General features: G+C 43.3%; 3 protein-coding genes across 6 annotated transcripts; 1 reads left to right on the top strand and 2 right to left on the bottom strand.

The window, feature by feature from the left end:
* Nucleotides 1-3: 3 nt before the first annotated feature.
* On the top strand, nucleotides 4-2,690 carry klhl40b (kelch-like family member 40b). The gene is made up of 6 exons (XM_049749860.2): nucleotides 4-1,265; nucleotides 1,334-1,494; nucleotides 1,570-1,677; nucleotides 1,750-1,935; nucleotides 2,002-2,151; nucleotides 2,300-2,690. The coding sequence occupies exons 1-6, from the start codon at nucleotides 147-149 to the stop codon at nucleotides 2,409-2,411; spliced, it is 1,836 nt and encodes a 611-aa protein (XP_049605817.1). The 5' UTR covers nucleotides 4-146; the 3' UTR covers nucleotides 2,412-2,690.
* Nucleotides 2,691-2,848: 158 nt separating this feature from the next.
* Nucleotides 2,849-13,678, bottom strand: zbtb47b (zinc finger and BTB domain containing 47b). 2 transcript variants are annotated; one of them, XM_068648813.1, is made up of 7 exons: nucleotides 13,107-13,678; nucleotides 10,249-10,313; nucleotides 6,713-7,741; nucleotides 6,499-6,646; nucleotides 6,266-6,381; nucleotides 6,037-6,181; nucleotides 2,849-5,968 (listed from the first exon to the last, which is right to left on the bottom strand). In XM_068648813.1, exons 3-7 carry the CDS (start codon nucleotides 7,658-7,660, stop codon nucleotides 5,652-5,654), a joined length of 1,674 nt encoding a protein of 557 aa, XP_068504914.1. In that variant the 5' UTR covers nucleotides 7,661-7,741; nucleotides 10,249-10,313; nucleotides 13,107-13,678; the 3' UTR covers nucleotides 2,849-5,651. The 2 variants fall into 2 exon arrangements, with proteins under 2 accessions (XP_068504914.1, XP_049605818.1); XM_049749861.2 differs by lacking the exon at nucleotides 10,249-10,313.
* A 158-nt stretch (nucleotides 13,679-13,836) lies between these two features.
* Nucleotides 13,837-22,338, bottom strand: nktr (natural killer cell triggering receptor). 3 transcript variants are annotated; one of them, XM_049749852.1, is made up of 17 exons: nucleotides 22,216-22,338; nucleotides 21,509-21,587; nucleotides 21,014-21,088; nucleotides 20,700-20,807; nucleotides 20,505-20,549; nucleotides 19,450-19,537; nucleotides 18,688-18,717; nucleotides 18,465-18,610; nucleotides 18,169-18,388; nucleotides 17,923-18,093; nucleotides 17,756-17,843; nucleotides 17,502-17,650; nucleotides 14,956-17,427; nucleotides 14,809-14,886; nucleotides 14,666-14,725; nucleotides 14,477-14,578; nucleotides 13,837-14,331 (listed from the first exon to the last, which is right to left on the bottom strand). In XM_049749852.1, the coding sequence occupies exons 2-17, from the start codon at nucleotides 21,564-21,566 to the stop codon at nucleotides 14,262-14,264; spliced, it is 3,960 nt and encodes a 1,319-aa protein (XP_049605809.1). In that variant the 5' UTR covers nucleotides 21,567-21,587; nucleotides 22,216-22,338; the 3' UTR covers nucleotides 13,837-14,261. The 3 variants fall into 3 exon arrangements, with proteins under 3 accessions (XP_049605809.1, XP_049605810.1, XP_049605811.1); XM_049749853.1 differs by lacking the exons at nucleotides 21,014-21,088; nucleotides 21,509-21,587; nucleotides 22,216-22,338 and adding an exon at nucleotides 19,999-20,023 and having other exon boundaries at nucleotides 20,700-20,779; XM_049749854.1 differs by lacking the exons at nucleotides 20,505-20,549; nucleotides 20,700-20,807; nucleotides 21,014-21,088; nucleotides 21,509-21,587; nucleotides 22,216-22,338 and adding an exon at nucleotides 19,162-19,187.
* Between the last annotated feature and the right edge of the window lie 15 nt (nucleotides 22,339-22,353).

The raw sequence follows: 22,353 nt of genomic DNA on the forward strand, positions 1-22,353 counted from the left end.
CCTGCCAGTTGGAGCTTGGTTGAAAGGTAGGGACAGCTGAGCGAGTAGAAGGCCTTTCAGTTGGCAAGCGACTCTTTCCCGGCAAGGAACAACCCGTTGGATTCAAAGTAAAGATCTTCAGGCTCGCCACTCCCCGGCCAGGAACGATGGCTCTACCGGTGAACCCTATGGACGAGCCCCGGGTGTACCAGCAGACACTTCTTCAGGATGGCCTATATGATCTACTGGAGAATGACAAGCTGGTGGACTGCATTCTGAAAATCAAGGACAAGGAGTTCCCATGCCACCGCTTGGTCTTGTGCGCTTGCAGTTCGTTTTTCCGTGCTCTCTTTCTGTCTGACGTAGATGAGAGCAAAAAACGTGAGGTGGTTCTGGAGGATGTTGAGCCGGGGGTCATGGGGCTGATCCTCAAGTACTTGTACACCTCCAGGATCAATGTGACCGAGCAGAATGTTCAGGACATCTTCGCCGTGGCCAACCTGTATCAGATCCCGTCAATTTTCACGGTATGCGTTTCGTTCCTCCAGAAACGTCTGAGTCTCAGTAATTGCCTGGCAGTCTTCAGACTCGGCTTGATGCTGGACTGCCCCAGGTTGGCCGTCTCGGCTCGGAACTTTGCCTGCGAGCGCTTCCGGCTCATCTCCAGAGATGAGGACTTCCTCCAGCTGCAGCCCGGTGAGCTGGCCGCCATCTTGGCCAATGACAACCTGGACGTGGACTCTGAGGAAGTCGTGTTTGAGGCTTTGATGAACTGGGTGGCCCGAGACTTGGGGGAACGGGAGAAGGAACTGCCCGGGTTGCTGGACTGCGTTCGCTTGCGTCTGGTAGGTGAGGATTACTTGAAGGACAAAGTGGAGAAGAACAAACTCATCTTGAAAAATCCAGAGTTGCAAAAGAAGCTTCAATTAGTCAGAGATGCTCAGGCGGGGAAAATGCCTGAAATTAAATCCATCACCAAGAAGAAGAAGGAAGATGAAGCAGGAAATGAGGAGGATGAGGAACAAGAGGAGAATCTTCTTCCGAGTATCCTGAATGACAACATGCGCTTCGGGATGTTTGTTCGTGAACTGATCCTGATGGTCGGCGATTCTGGGTCTGTGGCCTACGACCCGATGGGGAACGACTGCTTCATGGCGTCAGTCTCCACCCAGGTTCCCAAGAACCACGTCAGCCTGGTGACCAAGGAGAACCAGATCTTTGTGGCCGGTGGGTTGTTCATTGACGAGCAGAACAAGGAGGATCCGCTCTGCTCTTACTTCTTACAGGTGAGATCACACATTTGGCGGGTACAAAGACAAAATATATGACCAATCTCATTTTATTAAAAACTCAGTATGACCCGGTCAACACCGACTGGTTGGGCATGCCGCCGCTCCCGTCCCCCCGTTTCCTGTTTGGATTCGGGGAGGCCGAGAACTCCATCTTCGTCATGGGAGGGAAGGAAGTGAAGGACCAGGAGCGCACATTGGACTCGGTTATGGTCTACGACAGGCAGTGAGCGCTTCATCCTCAGGAAATTGAAGACTCTGATTTGACAGAAGAGAACTCACTTGATCTTTTTGTTTGTAGATCTTTCAAATGGGGCGAGTCGGACCCAATTCCATATGCGGTCTATGGACATGCGACTGTTTCATCCAACGATAAGGTTTACGTGATTGGAGGAAAAGGGGACGACAAGTGAGTATTTTTCCCTCAGAAAACTAGCTTTGTCCCTGAATAAGTTCTAAAAAATATATTCTTTTAAAAAAGGAACTGCTTGAGCAAGATGGTCGTATATGATGCCAAGAGGTTTGAATGGAAGGAGCTGGCTCCCATGAAGGTGGCACGCTCGTTATTTGGAGCAACCGTTCACCAGAACAAAATCTACGTAGCGGCCGGAGTCACAGATACGGGTCTAACCGATTCTGTGGAGGTCTACGACATCGCCACCAATAAGTGAGTTCCTCATTTACAAAAATGAAGGTCCTAAGGTACGAAAGGCTTCTTGTGATTATTTCACAGATGGTCCGACTTTGAGCCGTTCCCCCAAGAACGTAGTTCCCTGAATTTGGTTTCTCTGGGAGGTTCACTCTTTGCTGTGGGAGGTTTCGCGATGGTGCCGTTGGAAGATAGCGAGGACATCATTCCTAAAGAGATGAACGATATTTGGAGGTGGGTTCTACTTCACTTGAATGTGCAAATAAGTATTACCATAGTGAAAATAGTGAACATTGGGTTGTTTTGTTCATTTCGATTAAAAGCACATTTAACCAAGTTTGCCAGATACATTTGAATCTAATCAGTTTTTCCTCTTATTCAGGTATAACGAGACAGACAACAAGTGGATTGGGATCCTGAGAGAGATTCAATTCGCCACAGGCGCCACTATTTTGGGGGTCCGACTCAACACACTGCGACTCACCAAGATGTAATATAAAAAAAATATATAAAAAAAAAACAAAGTCATCTAATGATGCGCTTTAAGGATCTTGCATATTATAAAAATGGCCTCATCAAAATGTTATCACCAAAATGGAAAAATTTAATTGTCTGAAATGTTTTGCATTTATCATTGTACAGTTTTTAGTTTTTCCCTTACTCAAACTTGGAGCTCACCTTGTTTTTATTTTTATTTTTTTTATTACATTTTAATCTGCAACCATATTTGTTTTTTTTGGATATCTGCTTCAAATAAAATATTTCCCAGTCAATCACAGCTTTATCTTGCAAAAATACATATATTTTAGTCAAGTTAAATTGTACGATGAAAAAGCTTTTGAATTAATTAATTAATCTCAAATTAATTTTTAGTATTTGAACAGGGGTGAGTAGACTCAGAGGCTCCTTAAAAAACAACAAATCACACGGCTCAATTTTCAATAATATCTTGATACACTTTAATATTGAAATGGTGTGACGCCGCCTGGCTTTTGTTTTACAAACAGTACACACACACGCGAGTCAATAATACCATCAACGTACAGAATATACAGTCTATTGTTATTAGCACCTCTAGACACTGTTCTTCTCTTTTAGTAGGTTTTTTTTTTTTATATTAGGTCTCTGTACACCCTATGACATACTCTAGTGTGTACAGCAGAGGTGGGGAGCCATTAAGTCCAAATTATTGCGGAGAAAAAAAGTGAATTACCTTTGGAGGTTTTTGATACAGGTGGATTTTTTTTTTTTTTTGTCATAGTTGCATTGTGGGCTGTAGGTTCCCCACCCCTTGCGCTACAAGATAGAAAGTCAGCAAATAACAGTGCACATGGTGGTCGAGGGATATACTCAATGTGTGCTTAAAGGAGACGTAACATGAAAAATTGACTTAGGAGTGCCGGCCAATACATCAAGTGGAACGTTTCGACTTTAGTTTTGCAGGGATGGAACTCCATCATGAAGTTAGCATCCCTGTACAGTCATTCAGTGGCTTGCTTATTAAGTGCTGCCTCCACAAATGAAAATACAATCCACTTTTAATTTTTTTGGAAGGCTTGTTTTCCGGATTTTTTTTTAAATAGCAGCTGGCCTGGTTGCAATGCCCTTGGTCCATGTTAAATCGCCTTTGGGCATTTGACAATGGAAAATTAGAGACCTTTAAAAAGAATTGTATGGAAAAAAATAAAATAAAATCATAACATGTCTCCTTTAAGCTTTGGGAAAGTTAACATGAATATTAAGATTATTTAAAGTGCTCAGTAAGCCCTCGTGTGCAAAATAAGCAAGGGCTGGTAGAAAATCTCCTTTGAGACAGCCTTCATTTAAGAACAAGGGCAAGTCCCTCTTAAACTTTTTGGCTGAAGGAGAATGGTGCTTAATCGAAAGACATAAAAGCATACCTGTCAGGAATCCAGTTTGAGTCCTCCACAAGGCTGTGCAAAAAAAGTTCCTTCTCCTTTTTTACTGCCACTTAGCGTGATAACATCACATTAACATCTGACACCTAAAAAAAATAGATATGGTCGTATATACTGGACTGTACATGATGTCAGGACAGGTTACACTTGCTTTAAAAGCAGCCGTATATACATTAAAGTCTCTATGTCATGTAATACAATCAAGACATTTTATGATGATTAAGCTAAATTTGGTATATTGAAAAAAAAAACCAAAAAGAAAATTAAAACCAACAGAAATAACATTTACCGTATTTCCTTCTGTAATGGCCACACAAAGTACCAAGTGTTTATTAAGGGGTGAGGTGTTCATTAGGGAATGGGCATTTTAATTTTTTTTATTTACTAAAAAAAGAAGGACTTTTAATGCACAATTTTTTTTAATGCTTGATTATAATATAAAATATTCTTAAAAATATTATCATGATTACAAAAATCTATTAAATTTTGTTTTTATCAAGTACTGTATGTTAAAAAAGGGATTCCACAGAGAAATAATCTTCGCTGGGGCTGAAAGGGCAATTAACCTTAGATGATGCATCAATTTGAGTGAAGGCCACAATTAAAGGAAATATGGTATGACAGCATAAATCATGTTAATACTTAAGAGTTAGTCATTTAGACTCTTTCTGGTCTTCATTTAAAAAAAAAAAAATCACTTTGTTTATATTCTCTTGGGAGGAATATACACATTTCTAACCATGTCCAAATCGAAACAAAATTCACCAAATTGGACAATAAAGTGCTTGCTATTATCATTCATTCGTCTCTAAATTTCATACGTATAACATCAAAAGGGGTTATATTGCTAATGTATTTTAAGAGATGATACGACATCACGATATCAATATTTTGTCCTACATATGCAGGTATAATTAGGACGGATTCAGTAGCTGTCAACTTTGATTTGGAGGAACGATATCACAGTGGACCCTTGAGTACAAAAGCAGCAAATCATGAAAGAAAAAAAAATTCTAATAGTGTATTGTTCCTATTTGATCATTTGTAATAAATCAATGCAGAAATTATATTAAAAAAATACACCATAATAGCCAGCAAAAACAGGACTAATAATAATGCTTGATGAACAGGATTAAAATATGGACCTGGCCGTATGTGGGTCTACTTTACCCGCCCTGTTTTCATCCATCAACAAAATCTAGCAAATATATTTCCCTTACCACCATAAATTGCGTGCTTACACGCATGGACAGTTCTAAAAATGGAAAAAGTTAGAAGAGTACAATTCCGTTACATCATTAAATGTAAAGTGTGAGGCAGATTACAAACACTATGATGTGATGTAAGCGAAGAAGAGTTCATTTGGTTAATGTGTGTAGACACACGCACACAATTCTCCCGAAACATTTTGAGATATTGGACTTTCTGTGGCAAATGTGTAAAAAAACAATTTGCAAATTACTCATTTTGGGTTCCTACTGAAATTCCACACAGAAGTCCAATATCCCAAATGTGAATATTATATATTCTCCAACACACGTCAGCTTTTGATTATTATTGCTGCGTCGCACCAAAAAACCACTTGCTGCCGCTACATGTGGGCGGAGTTTGAAAAATCCAACATTTCTTGCGAGAGATGCTACAATCGCTGCGTTTTGTGCAAGGCTCCGGGAAAAGAAGCATCGCTGGTCCCCGAATGAAACCAGCTCTCCAAAAGTAGTTTTAAAAAAGAACTTGGGCTACTTTAGTTTTGCCAAGTGGCAGTGTTACTGAAGCGCAAAAAGCTCCGAAAAAAAAAAATCAAAAAGTGACCTTTCAGACGTTAGAGTTCATCCTACCGCCAGAGAAGAGGGAAGATGGTGGAAGAGGGGGTAGTTGCGTGGGAGGAGATAGCGCCCCCTTGGGATGAACCAAGGGAGGCTGCGCGGCGCCGGTCGGCGTCTGCTCAAGCGGCTGGCTGACCCGGAAGCACTTCTCCCGGTGCGCCTTGAGCATGTTGGAGAATCGGAAACGCTGGCCGCATACCTCGCAGGGGTAAGGCTTCTCGCCCGTGTGCGTGCGGCGGTGGCGCTTCATATTGGGCCGGCTCGTGAAGCTCTTCCCGCAAATCTCGCAAATGTACGGCTTCTCTCCTATTAACGATGAGACAAAAATGAGATTGGAGGGCAAACACACACCTAAGTGTCTTCACTGAACTCACCAGTGTGTGTTTTCATGTGTTCATCAAAGTACTGCTTCATATTAAAGTCCTTCCCACACCACTGGCACATGAACTGCTTATGTCCGATATGGATGCTCATATGCGAGCGCAGCTGATATTTATACTGGAAGCGGTCGCTGCAGTTCTGGCAGTGAAAACAAAGCCCACATTATTATTTTTTTTAAATAAATATATCAAGACAATTGGCAAATGGTAAAGGAGCTCAAACCTCACACTTGAAGGGCTTCTCTCCAGAATGCTGCAACGAGTGCACCTTCAGGGACATGCTGCGTTTGAAGGACTTCCCGCATGTCTCGCAGGTGAACGGCATGTCCTTCGTATGAGCTACACACAAATAAAAATATCCCCCATGTTTTTTAATAGCAACACAGCTATGGAATATTTGTAGGATCAATACTACCACCGTGTATGACTTTGCATGTGTGTGGCTTTACCACTCACCGACCATGTGCTTGCGGACGTGCGCCATGGTGTAGAACTTCTTATCGCAGATCTCGCAGGAGAACTTCTTCTCGGCGTAACCGTGGACCACCTTGTTATGCTCGTGCAACGACCACAGTTTCTTGAAGGCCTTGCCGCAAGCCACGCACTACCCGGAATAGAGGGAGAACTTTAAGAGTGGATTCAAATTTTCATCTCGGGTTCCAAATACTACCTGGATACTCTTCTCGCAGTCGGTCTGTTGATGCAGCAGCATCTCGCTTTCTAGTAGGAACCTCTTGCCGCAGCTGACGCAGGCGTGTGCGCGGCTGTGCGTGGCGCTGGTGTGTTTCTCCAAGTACCAGCGATTGTTGAAGACACGTGGACATTTCTTACAAGAGAACTGCTGCCTCTCCTCCAGTTTTGCCTTGGGGCTGGTGCTCTCTGTGTCATGCCGGTGAGCCAGTGTCACTGCCAGGGCCAGCTCCCTGCGGGAACCACCTGACTCAGCTTCCACGGCTGGAACGTCAACGTCCTGTTCATCCTCATCTTCTTCAGTAGTCTGCCCTAACTTGTCTGTTTCTTTCTTCAGGTCATCCTCAGAGTCCCTCCCATTGCAATCGCAGAATACTTTGGCCTCGTTGTCGCCTTCAGTGCCCTTGGAAACGTTGAGTGTCTGATTGTTGAGATTGACTTCCACGATGATTTGATCTTTGTTGAAGGTTGCGTGAGGATCCAATATCTTGGACTCCTCATCGCCACCACGTTCTTGTTTGATGTCCCGATAAAGCTGCCCGAATGCAGTACCGTATTCGTCCTGGTCGTCCATGTCGGCGCTCCGTAGCGACCGGCTGCCGATGAGTTGGCGGCAGGAGGCGGCGATGTCGCTCATCTGCAGCAAGGTGGCGGCGTTGAGGACGTCGCCGACCGTCCGGCTGCTCACCAAAAGCTTAGACGTGTAGATGAAGTTGAGAACCTGCTGCAGGCCCTGAGACGTCAGTGCGTCCAGCGAGAGGTCCACGCGCCGTAGCTGCTTGCTTCGGGCGAACAGAGAGTGGAAGAAGGGGCTGTAGGCGGCCAGAACGCCCTTGTGGGCCGGGAAGGTGCTGTGGTGGCGCACCAGCACGATGTCCACGTCGCACAAGTCGGGCTGGAAGAGGCGCTGCTCATTCAGACGGTCCATCAAGCAGGTGAAGTGAAGGGCCACATCCTCCACCAGAGAAAACTCAGCAGAGGGAAAGTCGGTGGTCTTCTCCACTATGAGCTGAAGAGGGGAACTTATTAGTGTTCACTCCATAAAAAAAATGGTGTTTGAGATACACAACATGAAATTCTTGTTGTACCATGTTTAGTTTTACAGTAAACTGAAATTGGGAGTGAAAATAAACAGTTTGATACAAGTTGCCAAGCATTTGCTTGTTATGAAGTTTGCTGGCATCATCTCGTGCTAGTCACTCATATTTTTGCTCGTAAACTAATAAAAAAATATACACAGTGTATGGAGAGAAAAAAAAATCTTAAATCAGGCTACTCATTCTCTTGGCCTTCGAGACAATCTTAGGCGTGTTCCTTTCATAAATCGTCGATGGGATAGTTTCATCCGCCGTCGCTAATTGTTCCCGCAGAGCATGTTTTGTCTCGTGAATAATTTGTGTTTCCCCTGGGACGCCGTGGTCGTGCCGAGCAATGGAAGACATCTAATGGAGCCAAGGGGACCGTCGTGAATGCCAATCAGCCACTCGGTTTTTCCTGTGTGTGTTTTTAATAAACATCCTCATATACTGCGAGTGTGTATCCTTGCTCACGTCCCATCGGATGGAAACCTTAGCCGCCTTGTGCTAAAACAGACGCCCACCTCGCAAGGATTTGCACAGAGCGCTGACTGTTGCACCTTATGATTGTGCAGCGTAGACATACAGAGCTGTAAACAGACACGGCTGGGGAAAAAATAGATCTACATTACCGTTCATCATAAGGGTCATGACCCTCCTACTACTGAGACCAAAGAACTTTAGTTCTTACTTTAACTTCAAATGTAAATAAAAATAAGTTTTATGATTACAATAACTTTAAGTCATAATTCAGCTTTCTGAACTTTGAACCTTAGGGCTCTTTTGTTTTGTTTCTATGTTATTATTATTATTATTATTATTTTAATTCGCCTTCTGTGGATACTTTCGTACTAAATATGATGTATATATTTTGCTGATCAAAATAAACTTAACCAAAAAAAATAAATCTGGTCGAAATATCACAAGACTAAAATCAAAATACTACTGATGAGGTTATTTAGGATGGAAATGTCAATGGATTAAATTTTGCTTGTACTTTACTATGACAATGCAGCTTAAATTCTCTCTTCAAGATCAATGGAAACATTTTTTTTTGTCATTGTTCAGCCGGGAACACACATTTGCATTTAAGGGGACTAACCTTGAAAAAGTGGTCTCTTTGAAAAATTCAATTAGAGGGCTGTTAGATTTATTCATAGTTTGAAGCTGCTAAATTGGAAAGTCGGAGAGGAGCTGAGATGGGGTTATCTCTCATAACGCCGGCTCTCTACAGACATTGCTCAAGGGCACAGAGCCGGGGCCTTAATCAGATCAAATGAAAGTTACACCACTAGCCATTATTGTCGTCGTCGTCATCTTCACCCCGGACTAAAATGCAATGACGCAGTATAAAACTGCATCTGTGTCGTTTTAAAATCATGTAATCAGTCAAGTAACTTTCGAGTAATCAGTAAAGTTCAAGGTTACCGTGGCAACATTTCGATCTCTATTTTGTTCAGACAGCGATTTCCCAAATCCATTAACATACTTGAAACAATCAAAAGATGAATAAACTCGCTAATGGCTAAAAAATGTCAGCACTTAAACAATGGCGGACACTCGTGAAACAGAAATAAGACAAGTGGGAGACACTAACGAGTCACCATGTCCTCTCTCTCCCCCAATTAAATTTACTACTGTGTGAAAAAGCCTGCATCTCCTCAGAGTGTCAAGCACGTGTAAATCTTTCCCAAGTTGCACAATGCATGTTACTCGGCCGCAACTACCACTGCGCATACCTCGCATCACGGGAGATTTAAAAGCGAGGCGTTGACTCCCGAAAAGAATGTCCGATGAGACCAGAGGAATCTTTTTTTCCCCATTACAGAGTTTTATATAGAGTTTTATTTCAACCATTTAGGTGCAATTCAAATAAAAGTTGAGTTATTTGAAATATAAGTAAAAATATATCAAATTAATTTGAATTGGTCATCTTAAGGAAATACTATAATTAAATGTTTTTTTATTTAAACCATTTAGATGCAATTAAATAAAAGTTGAGTTATTTGAAGTATACAAGTAAAAATATATCAAATGAATTTGAATTGGTCATCTTAAGGAAATACGATAATGAAATGCCTTTTTGTACTTCTAGGATAAAAATGGGTCGAGGACAGGTCAGCCAAAAGGAAGTGACTGACAACGCAGACGAAGAGGAGCTCGCACTGGTGTCACTTCTCATCTCGCTCACAAGCCGGGAGATGCTAGTAGGACCCAAACGTACCGTCACTGAATGATTCGCGTTTGTGACAAGGCTTGAATAGGCAGCAAATGCAGACTTTTTTTTATTTATTTTTTTATTCTCACTATGTTGCAGTATTTTACCAGCGCACTGATTTTAAAGTAAAATCTCAACTCATAAGAGTCATGTGGTATAAGTGACCCAATCATTCAAAAACGAGCTCCACCTCCTTAAATTCAATCAGGCCCCGGCGCTGACCTTGAAGTGTTGGCCAGCGTATCATCCACCCAGGAGCCCTCAAACGCCTCCGTCTGCACGCATCCCTAAAAGACGACATACGCGATGACGCTGCAGATGAAAACAGATGACGAGGATGTAACCAAATGTGGTCGAGCTGGGCTTTTAACAAGGCCCGCAGTGCTCTTTACGGCTGCACCATAAAGACATGCTAATAAAAGTCAATGTTGCGGATTCGCCGCCAAGGTCACGGCGGTCGGACGCACGACAGCGTGGGGATTTGAAAGCAATGGTCGTGACAAGGCGGTTTATTAGACAATAAGGTCGAAGGGGACGAGAAAAATCGGAGAATAACTGAAACGGAATGCGCTCGTAAGAATTCAGTAAAGATTTGGAGAAAAAAATATTGAGTTGATCATTTAGCATATTTTTAGATTGTTTGGGGGGGGGGAAATTAAAATAGTTTCATAACAGTTTTATGAGAATTTGCTAAGATGTGTATTGATAGTTTTTTTTTTACTGTAAATAGTCCAATTAAGAACCATAATAAGAAAAATAGAAGTTATTATGTGGAGTGAGAAATTTGATCCAAAGCCTTTCTTGAGGACAATAACATTATCCTCCATATTATTCAGCTATCTCTCGAAAAACAAAACATTGTTGTTCAGATAAATTATATGAAAAGGGGAGAATATAATATATGAGATTCTAGGTGGAATTTGCAGCAGAAGCACAAGGCTCAGTGGCTCGCTTTCATTTTATTCCCCGCTGCCTCTTAGTTTATTTTCCCACCGCAACGCTAAAATTAATAAAGACAATATTATCTCCTCTAATCCCACACATCTCATCACCTGATCCAGCAGTTTTGGGAGCATCCCCGCCATCCAAATCCCTGATACACCTGCCTGGCTTCCATCACCAGATGTGAATACGTTTCCATCTAAATGTAAATTCCCGCACAGGTGAAGAGCCAATCTACAAGTGATAAGCGTTTAGCCGAGCATGAAATTGGGATGCACAAAGACAAAGATTTGATCTTAGATTGCCCTGGACGACATTTGGGTAAAGGGTTTCAGAGCGAAGAGTCTGAGTGTGTTTGTTGCCCGGTCAGAATTCACACTGCGATGAGTGCCAGGAAGTTTGCGTCTGGGCCAACGAGCTGAGAAAGGAAGCGCTGACTCAGGAAGGCCAGCCAAGGGAGAGGGCAATGGCGCTGGCATCTCGTACACATGAAGATACACTCGACTATGCCTCGGACCAAAAAAACTTTAGCGAATAGATTGCTAACAGAACCATTTCTACATGGAACATATTTTTTTCCCAATTCCTAATTGTCCATATTCTGATCATTACAAAAAACTCCTAAAAAATACTTCTAATATTATGCAATATCAGTTCTTTAGTGCAGCTGTACCTAATAAAGTGACATGGCTTGTTTGCTTTAACAAGGTCTGTTTGAGATTAAAAAAAAATAAAAATTAAAGAGCTCTGTGACGCCGAGTGGCAAGCAGGTGCAGACATGGCCAGAGGCCATCAGCAGGGAGGATTCTGTGATAAGTTCATTATACCTTTCATAGCTGGATACAAAGAGACGAGAAGCTAACACTAGACTGCAAAGAGCTTCTTATCATAGGAATCTCTCCACTGTGTGTGTGTTGCTGTTGATGAGAAGGTCAGAGAGGACAAAAGGCTAGAAGAGGTAGAGAGAGAGAGAGGGAGAGAGGAGAGCATCAGCTTTCTATAGCTGCAACCAATCGATGGAGGGAAGAAAAAAAGAAAGGACTATTTGGGAATGCGCTTATTCTCTTCTCAAGTGTTTGATAAGAATTTTGCTGACCAATCAAGTCAGACCAATTAAGCTACATTTAACCCAATGGTAATTTATACAGATTAAACAAAAGGGGTCCAAGGATTGACCCTTGAGGGATCCCAAAGGTCATAGCCATTTGATCAAATTCAAAATTTTACAGCAAACTTAATCTTTTCACATTAGCCATGGCGTCCCAGTGGCTCAGACTTTGCCACAATGTCTACTGTTCTTAATCTCTGGGGCATAAATTAGCAGCACGGTTTCCACGACGAACGGACTCCCGACTGCCGAGCAGAATTTGTTGCTGGGCTTTTGGAATGGCTGCACTTTTCATGAGACAGACAATTCCCCTTGCTTGGCACCAGGAGATAACGAAAGACTACACGAGTCGAGGGCGGTCAGGAATGCTGTGAATAGGCCGTTACGTAAAAACTTAGAGGATGGAGACAAGAGGTGACGATGCGAAGTGAAACAAAACAATCCCCACAACTTCTAACATTTTAAGGCCAGCTATAAGTTTAAAATCATAATAGAGTTGTCAGACTTTAGTAAAGTTGGTCATGGCTAATCTGAGAAATTCATAAAGAGAAGAATATCAATGTAATTTTGGGAAATTGACAGAATGCCACACAATGTCACATACATGCAATTATTTTTGCTAACCTGCTCAATAAATCTCAAAGTGGTAAAATCAGAAAACACCAGGGCTCACCCCAAGTGACCTGACCCAGATATTAACCCAAGCCTCCAGATGTGAATGCACTGGCTAGGATTACTGTACTCCAACAGCATTGCTGTATTAAGATCCACCACATGCTTTCCTAATGGGGCATCCCCAAATGACCCCGGAGAAAGTCATACACTGTTGTAGAACTGGACTTGCACTTTCAGTCTGGCACAAACATCCTCACTTTTCCCTCCCTTTTGCAAAATGTAGTCATTGCGTTCCTCTAACTTGTTCCACAAACTTCCACGGCAAAAAACACAAGTAATGGAAAGCCTCCTATCTTAATGCACAAATTGAAAAAAAATAACAAAATGTGACGCCGCTGTGAGTGAGAAAGCCTACCATTTTGATCTTGCAGCGGCCAGAGGCTCCAAGGAGTCCCGCAATAACTCCTCTTGCGCCAGTTTCCACTCCGCCATGAACCCAGCCTGCAAAAAGCGTAGATCTGTCACATTTTGGAGCGGTTCTTTTTTATGTGTGCAGCCCGTGGACCTCCTCCGTGCTCCCTGTAGCAAGCGAGCAGACAGAGCAAAAAGAAATACAGAGGCTGCTTCTTTTTTTTTTTTTGCAAGAGGAATTGTTTTTTTGATTGGAGCTCAGGGATCATATGGGCGCTTTTCTTTTTTTGGGCTTTTAAAGGGACACGGCGCCGTTTTAAATGCGTTGGACGTGGTGAGATGCGGCGGCGCGCCTTTACGCGTACACGCGACATGATCTGCTTTTTTTTTGGGAGGTGACATATTTACAACGAGGAATAACATAATTGACCTAAGGTGCAAAAAGCCCAAGGTGCGCGGAAGTTGTGACGTCACGCGGTTTATTAAATTTATCCCATTAAAAAAAGTCTCATATTCGCTCCGGGGAATAATTAAAAGCACAAATTTCCCCATTTCCAGATAAAATTGGACAATATTGTTAAAAGCATTGAAATATTTCGAAATAAACGCCATGTTTTTGCAAAATTTACACCAACTGGTGCATCATAGTTAATTTTCTGCCATGATAGTTTTTGAAACTGTATTGTCTTACCCACCTTCAACCACTAGAGAGCAGCATTGGACAGTTTAGAAACTCAGGAGCGACATTGGCATTTATTGAATATCACCATTGATCATAACCCCCTAAAATATTATCCATACTTTCAACACCGTTACAAAACTCATGACAGTCATCCAAACAACAACAAAAACAACGTTGATTAAAACTGCCAACCAATCCGAACAAATGAAAGCTGGAACTTTAAAGTAAAAACGACCCTAATAAACATATTTCTGATAAACATTTTTCCCTTTAAGTATGATTACCATACAAATTGTCTATGACTAAGCCATTCTTCATTGGTTTTATGTACATTACATTCTTTTTTGATCTATTGAATTAATTTCCAAGCATGTAGCACAATCATGGAGCACTGTGCAAAATGGCGTGATAGCCTTCGTCCCTCTTGGAGTAACTGGCCTGTAACAGAAAGTGATGGGTCGTTGATAATGATTGGTCTCAGCTATAACGGCTGCTCCGACTGCGGCTTCGTCGCCCGGACCAACTGCGGCTGGATGAGCGTGAGGACCTGTGCAGGGTTGAAAAGAAAAACAGGCATTAGCTACTCTGGTACATTATTAATAATTATTTTTTCTTTGGTAAAAAATAAATAAATATTTGTTTATTGAAGAAAAAAGACGAGTCTCATTTCTTTGGGGAACTAATCCTTTTACCGTGATCTGCGGTCTGAACTGCGATAGCTGTCGCTTCTGCGGCGCCCTCGCCTCCGGCTCACGCTTCGACTCCGGCTGGAATAGCTCTCATAAGAGGCGGACCTTTGATGAAAAAAAAAAAAAAAAAAAGTCCATTTTAATATCTTAAGTACAAAGGCATCTTGTTTCACGAAAAAAAAAAAAAACTACCTGGATCTCCTGCGGTAATTATAGGAGCGACTTCTTGTGTGACTTCTACTGTATGTTCGGCTGACATAAGGACAGAGGAAGGCAGGTTAGAGACATCCAAAAATCTTAATTGACAAATCCTAGTTGATGAAATTCGGGTGTACCTGTGGCTCCTGGAGCTTCTGTATGTGCTGCTGCGAGAGCGGTCGCGCCCGTGTCTTCCTCGACTCCTGCTACGACTTCTGAAAGTGGAAAAACAGGCTTTGTTAGATTCATGGTAAATCCTACATTAGCACGATGTTGATTCTAACCTGGAAGAGTAGCTGGAGCTGCGTGATCGACTCCTGGATCTGCTGTAGGAGTGCGACCAGTCTCTGGTGCGAGACCGCTGACTGGAAGCCGAGCGTGATCTCCTGTTAGCTGAGCGTGACTTTCTCGGGGAATTATCTCTGCTGACTCCAGCCGAGGGGGAGCTTTCCTCGCCGGAGCTCTCCTGGTTCCTCGGCCTTTGGTTGAGCCGCACCGTTTTGCGGACCTCGTCGAAGAGCGACCCTGGTCGGACCCTGTTGTTGCTCTTGATCTCCATTCGCACTCCATGAACATTGGACATCTGGCTCTGCTGGGCGTGCATATTTTTGGTCATGAGCTGCGCTGTGTTCACATTCTGTAGAGCAGCCATTCCTTTCAAGGGCCTCCATTTGAAATTAATGGCAGTGCTGGTTGGCTTGGCCGTATCTGTGGTGGACTGTTCCGGGCTTTGCAGCTGAGGCTGGGAACTTTTACTTTCCTTGGCGGGCAAATTAGAGGTAGTTTTTAGGATTTTCTCAGGGGTCTGAGCCACTTCAGCTTCAACTGTGGTTTCAGTGTCATGTTCGGGAGTACAGATGTCCATATCATCCAGAGAGTTTAGCTCTTTGACACCGGATGCGTTAGCACTGTTCCTGGACTGATGATGAGGCTCGGACAGTTTGGTGTTTTTATTATTATGTTCTTTGACCTTCAGCGGAACCTTGTTTTCCTCTCTATTAAGATTATTAACTGAAGAATTTTGGTCTTTCTTTAAAACGGCAGCATTTGGGCTATGTTTTTCCCTCTTTGAGTCATCTTCATTGTCCTCCTCGTCGAACTCTAATGGCGGCTGCCAATGAAAAGTCTCCTTCAGCTTCTGACGTTTCTTTTTGGGTCGCTTGCTCTTGTCCTTCATGGGATGAGACCCGCTTTTGCCCTCTCTACTCTTATGTTTGCGCTTCCGTTTGGACTTCCTCTTGCTCTTGTGCTTCTCTGGCTTGGCAGCCTTCTCCGGGCTCGCCCGCGCCGGGCCGGAAGCATCGGCAGCTGCGGCTTCTGCAGAGTTGGAAGCCATTTTGTCGGCTTCGCGTTCTGATTCCGAACTGGCCTCACCTTCCTCTTTCTCTGATAGCGCCAGTGCCCTGGTGGCTATGTTTTCTGGGTCGCTATCCGAATTCCAGCCAGTAAGGCCGGCGCTCTTCTTGTCAGGGTTGTGGCCAGATGGTTTGCGATCCTTTGAGAGGAAATCACTGTTGCTTTGGCTAGCTTTATCGCTATCACTGTCCCATCCAGATCTGTTATTAAAGCTATCCACTTGCAACGAAGCGTCATTCTTTGTCACTTCATCCTGAGTTCCCAAATGCTCTTTACTTCCTGTCTCGACAGCTTTATCAGGACTTGTCTCGACAGCCGCTTTCTTCTCTGACGAGACGTCTTGATCACCTGATAGGTACTTGTCCATATTCTTGATCCTCATCAGAGATCGGTAATACTTTTTCCAATGTTTGTCAAGGGATTTCTTCTTCTTGTGCCTCAAGCGTGCAGAGTCCGATTCGCTGCTGTGACGGGATCTGGAGCCGGACTTGCTGACGCTCCGGCTTCTTGAGCGGCTGTAGGACTTGCTCCTAGAGGATCTGCTGGGGGAGCACTGAGTGACGTTCTTGTCCTTCTGCGACTCACTCGGCTCACATTTCTCCAGAACCGAGCTTGGAGCATTCTCTGAAGTAGCTTGTCCCGTAGAAGAAATATTTAACAAAGGTATTTGGACCTTGCTATCCTGGGTATGGATGTAGGATGGCTTCCAGGGCTTCTGACCTGGCTTCCAGCGGGAGGGAGGTGGGCTATCGCTGAGTGGGATCACAGCGACATTTTCTGGAGCTGGGACAGTTGGCATTCTGGATGCAGGTGTGACTTTGCTATCGGATAGCTTCCCGGGTTTATGGATGGTGGTGTCTGCTTTTGACTTGCTGGATTTCTGCTTTCTTGGAGATCTGGATAAACTCCTCTTTCTGCTTGGCGTGAACGACCTGGACCTGTGTCTAGATCGAGATCGAGAATAGGACCGGGATCTAGAACGAGACCGGGAGCGACTTCTAGAGCGGGATGGGCTTCTGGACCGTGAATAAGAACTGGATGTTGAATAAGATCTCGCCCGAGATCTGGATCGACTGGATATGTGTGATCGGGAGTAAGATCGGGAGATAGACGACCGCCCTCTCGTGTGACGCTGACCTGAACCAGAACGAGATCTAGAGCGAGATGTTCTGACATTGGACCTTCTTGAAGAGGGGGACCTTTCTCCCACTGATGCTGAAGGTTCTTGATGTTTGCTTTTGGAGCTCCTCTTCTTCCCATGCTTACGTTTTTTAGATTTTTTCTTATGTTTGGCTCTTTTCTTTTTTTTAGGGAGCCGTGGCGGGCTGGACCTCTCCGAACTTCGGCCTGACGAACGCTCGGAGGACCTTGACCATGCAGACTCACTTCTGTTGTCCCATCTGCATAAGGATCAGCTATTTCAGTTTGGTGGGTCTCAAACATGATGTTTTATATTTTGATTACGTAATCTTACTGGTCTCCTTTGCTCCATCGTTCAACACTCGGCGGCTGATACGCTTTAGTCCGCATCATCTCCTCTTTCCAGTGGGGTGGAGTTTCACTGCTGCCTCGCTCGCCCACCGATGCAGATCGAGATTTAGACCGAGTGGGCGTGTGGTACCTCTGCACACAAATGGACAAGGTGTAACACAAAGTAGGAACAACATGGCTCCAAACAGTTCAAAAATTATGAATACGTTTTTATGATGATCACATGAATCAACATACAATTGTTCCTCTGCCTCTGATCTTCCGTCCAGACTTTGAGACTGCTGGTTTCTGTTCAGCTTCAAGAGTAGGTTCTTGTTTCTCAACTCTGGGAAATGCCAAAACAAAAATCACACTTTTATACATAAGCAATTTGGAGATGAGAATTGAATCCAACGGTAACTGACGTCTCCACTTTGTTCTCTTGGGCTGACATGTCCTGCCGCAGCAAGAAACGGTTCTCGGGAACAGGTGGGATCTCCTCCGGTCGGACGACGGGCTTTTCTCTCTTCCCGCCGTGCTCCTTCTCGCCTTCCATATCAGCATCTCCTACCACTTCTTCAACAAGCTTGTCAGAGCTACAAAGGAATTGTTTTAAACTCCAATCAAGCAAACAGTGATTCGATTTATGTGACGGTAACAATGAACTTCACCTTTGTTTGGAAAATTCTAAGTCAACACTTTTTTCTTCACTGGCCAGTTTCCTCCGCTTTTTGGGGTGTTTATTCTTTCTGTGTCTCCTATGTTTGCGACGTCTGGATTTTTCAGAGTCGCTCTCGGACTCCCCGAAAGAGGAGCTTGGGGATGACGAGTCAGAGGAGTTGAATGAAGAGTCAGCAGAATGGGATGCCCTGATCCTTTTGCCTTCTAGAACTAAAAGACAAAAAAAATCATCATGCATCATTATTAAAATAAAGAAATCATCCCTAATTCAGAATGTCTGACTTACCATCATTTGCTGACTTGATGATCAGCTGTCCACAGTCCACCACCCTCACATCAGCGTACGGCCGGCTTGCTGAATCGGTCTTCAGCCCCTCGATCTTCTTAATCACCTCAAAGCCGGAGATGACGAGGCCGAAGACGACGTGGACTCTTAAGTTTGCAAAAAAGGGGAAGACGTTTCATGTGTCTGTTGCTAAAAAAAGGGGTTTAAAAAAACAACAACATACCCATCAAGATGAGGCGCCATCTTGGTTGTGCTGCTGGTGCAAAAGCCAAGCAAGATGCGTCAATCGATGGCGAGATGAGGACCGAACAAAAGAGAAAAAAGAGAACTTGATTGAGAACCAAAAGGGAATGTCAACAGAGCCGGTGTTATTTTATGATGGGAAAAGATACAAAGACCATTTGCGCAAGGAGAGATTTGATTGCAAATGTACTGTGAATTTAGGCTGTTAATTTTCTTTTGTCTTTCTTTTTATCGGCAAATTAGATTTTCAACAATTTTTCCCAGACAACTCTGGACATTTATTTTAATTTTATATTGCCTGTGGAGATTTCCCTGTAATAGGTCACCTCAAGCCATTTGTGACTACCGTTCACATCCAAAGTAAACACTCTGCGAAATGTTTATATTTACAACTACATGGTAAAACTCAGGAGAGAGAAGAGAAGAGAGAAGCACAGCCTTGGAGACACATTACCTTGGAAGAGCAGGATGCTAGAGTTTCTGTAAATTTTACACAAAAAAAACGGCAAGAGAAGAAATGTAACACATTTGTGGGTAAAAAAAGGTTTGAATCGATGTTTCTCTGTACTAGCATTTCTAAACTACACACAGAAGAGGGTGGGGGTTCGATGCCCAAGCAGGTTAAGGGACAAGACAGCAAAAGTGATACTTAAAAGCAATGATAACAATGTGCTATTAAATCCGTAATTAGAATGGGTGATTTGGGTGGAGGGGGGGGTTATGGTCACAGAATGACGCTCACATGAAGAACTGTGAACCGTTGGTGTCTTTCCCACGATTGGCCATGGACAGCAGGAAGGCCCGGTCGTGTTTGAGAGTGAGATTCTCATCTGTGAGATAGAGAAAAACAAAGAGGGGGCGAGTGGGGAGGGGTGGGACGTTGTGTGAGGAGCGCAACATAGCAACGTGAGCTGACGTGAATATTGAGCCAAAGACAAGATATGCAACAGACGCTAAAAATTGAAAGCAATTGTATCATCCGTCAAACCTCGTGATGGTCTTGCCCATGAAAGTGGTTTAAAGATCTGCTGCTTCACATTATTCAAATGATTTACTTGCAAATGGAATCAAATTGATTCATTATGGGGAGGAGTAAGTGTTAGCGTGGTGGTGGCCTTGTAAAGGCCACTGCAGGTTTTAACAATGTAACATAAAAAAGAAATGTGTGCGGGCAGAGGCGTAGGCAAGAGGGAACGCAAAAGCTCCCCTGTCAAACCCACTTGCGGTACAAATATGGTTTGGTGGTGCTGGTGGTGGAGGGGACAGTGTGGGCATGTGTACATGGGCTTACCTTCTCATTTTTGCAAAAGACCCCTCTACAAATAAAAGAATAACGTTGGAGAATTTTAGCCAAGGGATTCAAAAAAGAGAACGCCTACTCTCCATGCTGGGTCAAGAAAATCCCCATAAAGCGTGACTATAGCCCAAATTACACATGAGCGGCGGCATTAAGGCCAGCAGGGAAATTGAAGTACACTACCGGTCAGAAGTCGACGGCCACACGCAACTAAGTAAACAAACACAGTGCAGCTCAGCCTTTGGCAAGCAGACCTCGCACCATAGCACTAACAAATGCCAGTGGTTTTTCGACAGCATGATCGTTCTGGCTTTTGAACGGTAGTGTACATAAAATATCCCGCCAAAAAAAAAAGCACAGTTCCAACTAGGGAATTCTGACATCAGAATGACCGACTATTTGCATGCAACAATTTGTTCATGCTTACATTGCTTTGGTTTGAATTCAACATTTAAGAGAGAAAATTGATCGGGGAATTTGATCATTTGATTGCCAATTACCTTCAAAGTAGCCACCATAAATGGACTCTCCTCCTCTTCCGGTTCCTGTGAAGAGGTGACATATTCCAGATTAAAATTTGCGACGCAAGGACTGATGAACCAGGTGAACTCATGTGTCAAGAAAAATTAGAAAGCACTTAGCATCACCCAAGTGAATTGCTTGCTTGAGCCGACTAAACAAGAAAGTGTCATCACCTTCAGTGAAGTCGCCACCCTGGATCATAAAATTCTTTACAACTCGGTGAAATGTGGAGCCTTTGTAGCACAGCTTTTTCCCTGTTATTTTGCCGGCTCCTTTTTCACCTGAAAGGAAAAAAAAAAAAAGGAGCTCACACAGGAGAACTACTTAATGAAGGGGAAGAATGAATTTGAGATAACCAACCTCCCACCCCAAAGGTATTTCATTTGAACAGAGGGCTAATTGTTGGAGATGAAGTCTTGGGTTACTCACCTTTTGCTTTAACTAAAGACAACCAATGTTTGTATGAGAAATAAAGTTATCAACTCACCAGTACACAAACAGAGAAAATTTTTGCTGGTCTTGGGACACATGTCAGAAAAGAGTTGAAAGACGATTCGCCCAACTGTGATACAAAAGAAAAACAAGTAGGAACATGTTCGGAAAAATCCACAATAGTCGCCATCTTCACTAATTACAGCACAATAAGAACAACCATGGGTGGAGAACAGAACTTTGTAAGAATTTAAATTGGTCTTAAAAAAAGTGAAGTTCAAAAGTGACACTGTTGGAGCCGGAGGTAATTAAGTCCCTCCCTTGCAATAAAATATTTTTAGTCTTAGGTGAATAAACTGGTCTTGTTAGTACAGTCATACGGATGGTAGAGGGAAATTAAAGCTGGGTGCAGTGATAAAAGGCTTGCACGCTACATTGTAATGGAGAATCCAAATGATCAAACTTTGGAAGAAAAAAAGATCCACGGTCATCAGATTTTGGGAACCACTAAAATACATAAACATCATATAACATGCATTCCAGCTCTTACCAGGCTCCCGATTGAGCTCCACATCAAAGTAACACTGAGGGCGGTCTTTCACCCCCATTGTGATCAAAGACCTGGTGACCTAAAAAAAATGGAAGCACAGAAAATATAAAAAACACTTGTACTCAGATTTGCCCGTGTTAGTGGACGGGGAGCAGTTTGAAAAATGTGGCAGATGAGAGTGAGGGAGGAGGGGGAGGCAGATGGGAGGAGGAAAGGTGATGATGCAGGAACAGAGGGCCGGATTTACACTTCACCTGAATCCCAAACAATGTGCCTTTATTGTCCAATTTCATGGAATTGCAATGTATTAACAGCTAAATCACATTCTGTTTTCCTCACCACAAATGATAGACAACAACAAGCCTCCATTTTAGAAAGAACATGCAGAGGCATGAAGGCTACATTAGAGATGATCACGCCAAGTCAACAAGTGCTGCGCTATGATATAACGTCACCTGAAAATCCACGATCACGACACGATTGTAATATAAATTTATCGACACACTTAATTCCAGTCGGTTAGGTCAAACACTGTTAAAACGGTAGCACAAATTCAAATCTTGCACAAGCTAACGCTATCGACAGTTCAAAGCGACTGCTAAGCGAGTCAATGCTAACTAACCTAACGTGTTTTCATGACTACCAAAACAGCATGGCAGGTGAAATTACACATATATTAGATCATAAATACATAGTAGCGCACAAACCTGTGTAGCACTAGCGAGATCAATTATCAACTAAAGTCACCGAAGGAAGGAGCTTATGCTAACTCGTTAGCAGAGCCGTCTTAAGCAAAATGCCTTCTGTGTTTTGTCCCTCTCGGGTTGCCGTACTGCGTAGGTCTA

The sequence above is a fragment of the Syngnathus scovelli genome, chromosome 18 (genome assembly GCF_024217435.2).
Source record: "Syngnathus scovelli strain Florida chromosome 18, RoL_Ssco_1.2, whole genome shotgun sequence".
Lineage (NCBI taxonomy): Eukaryota > Metazoa > Chordata > Actinopteri > Syngnathiformes > Syngnathidae > Syngnathus > Syngnathus scovelli.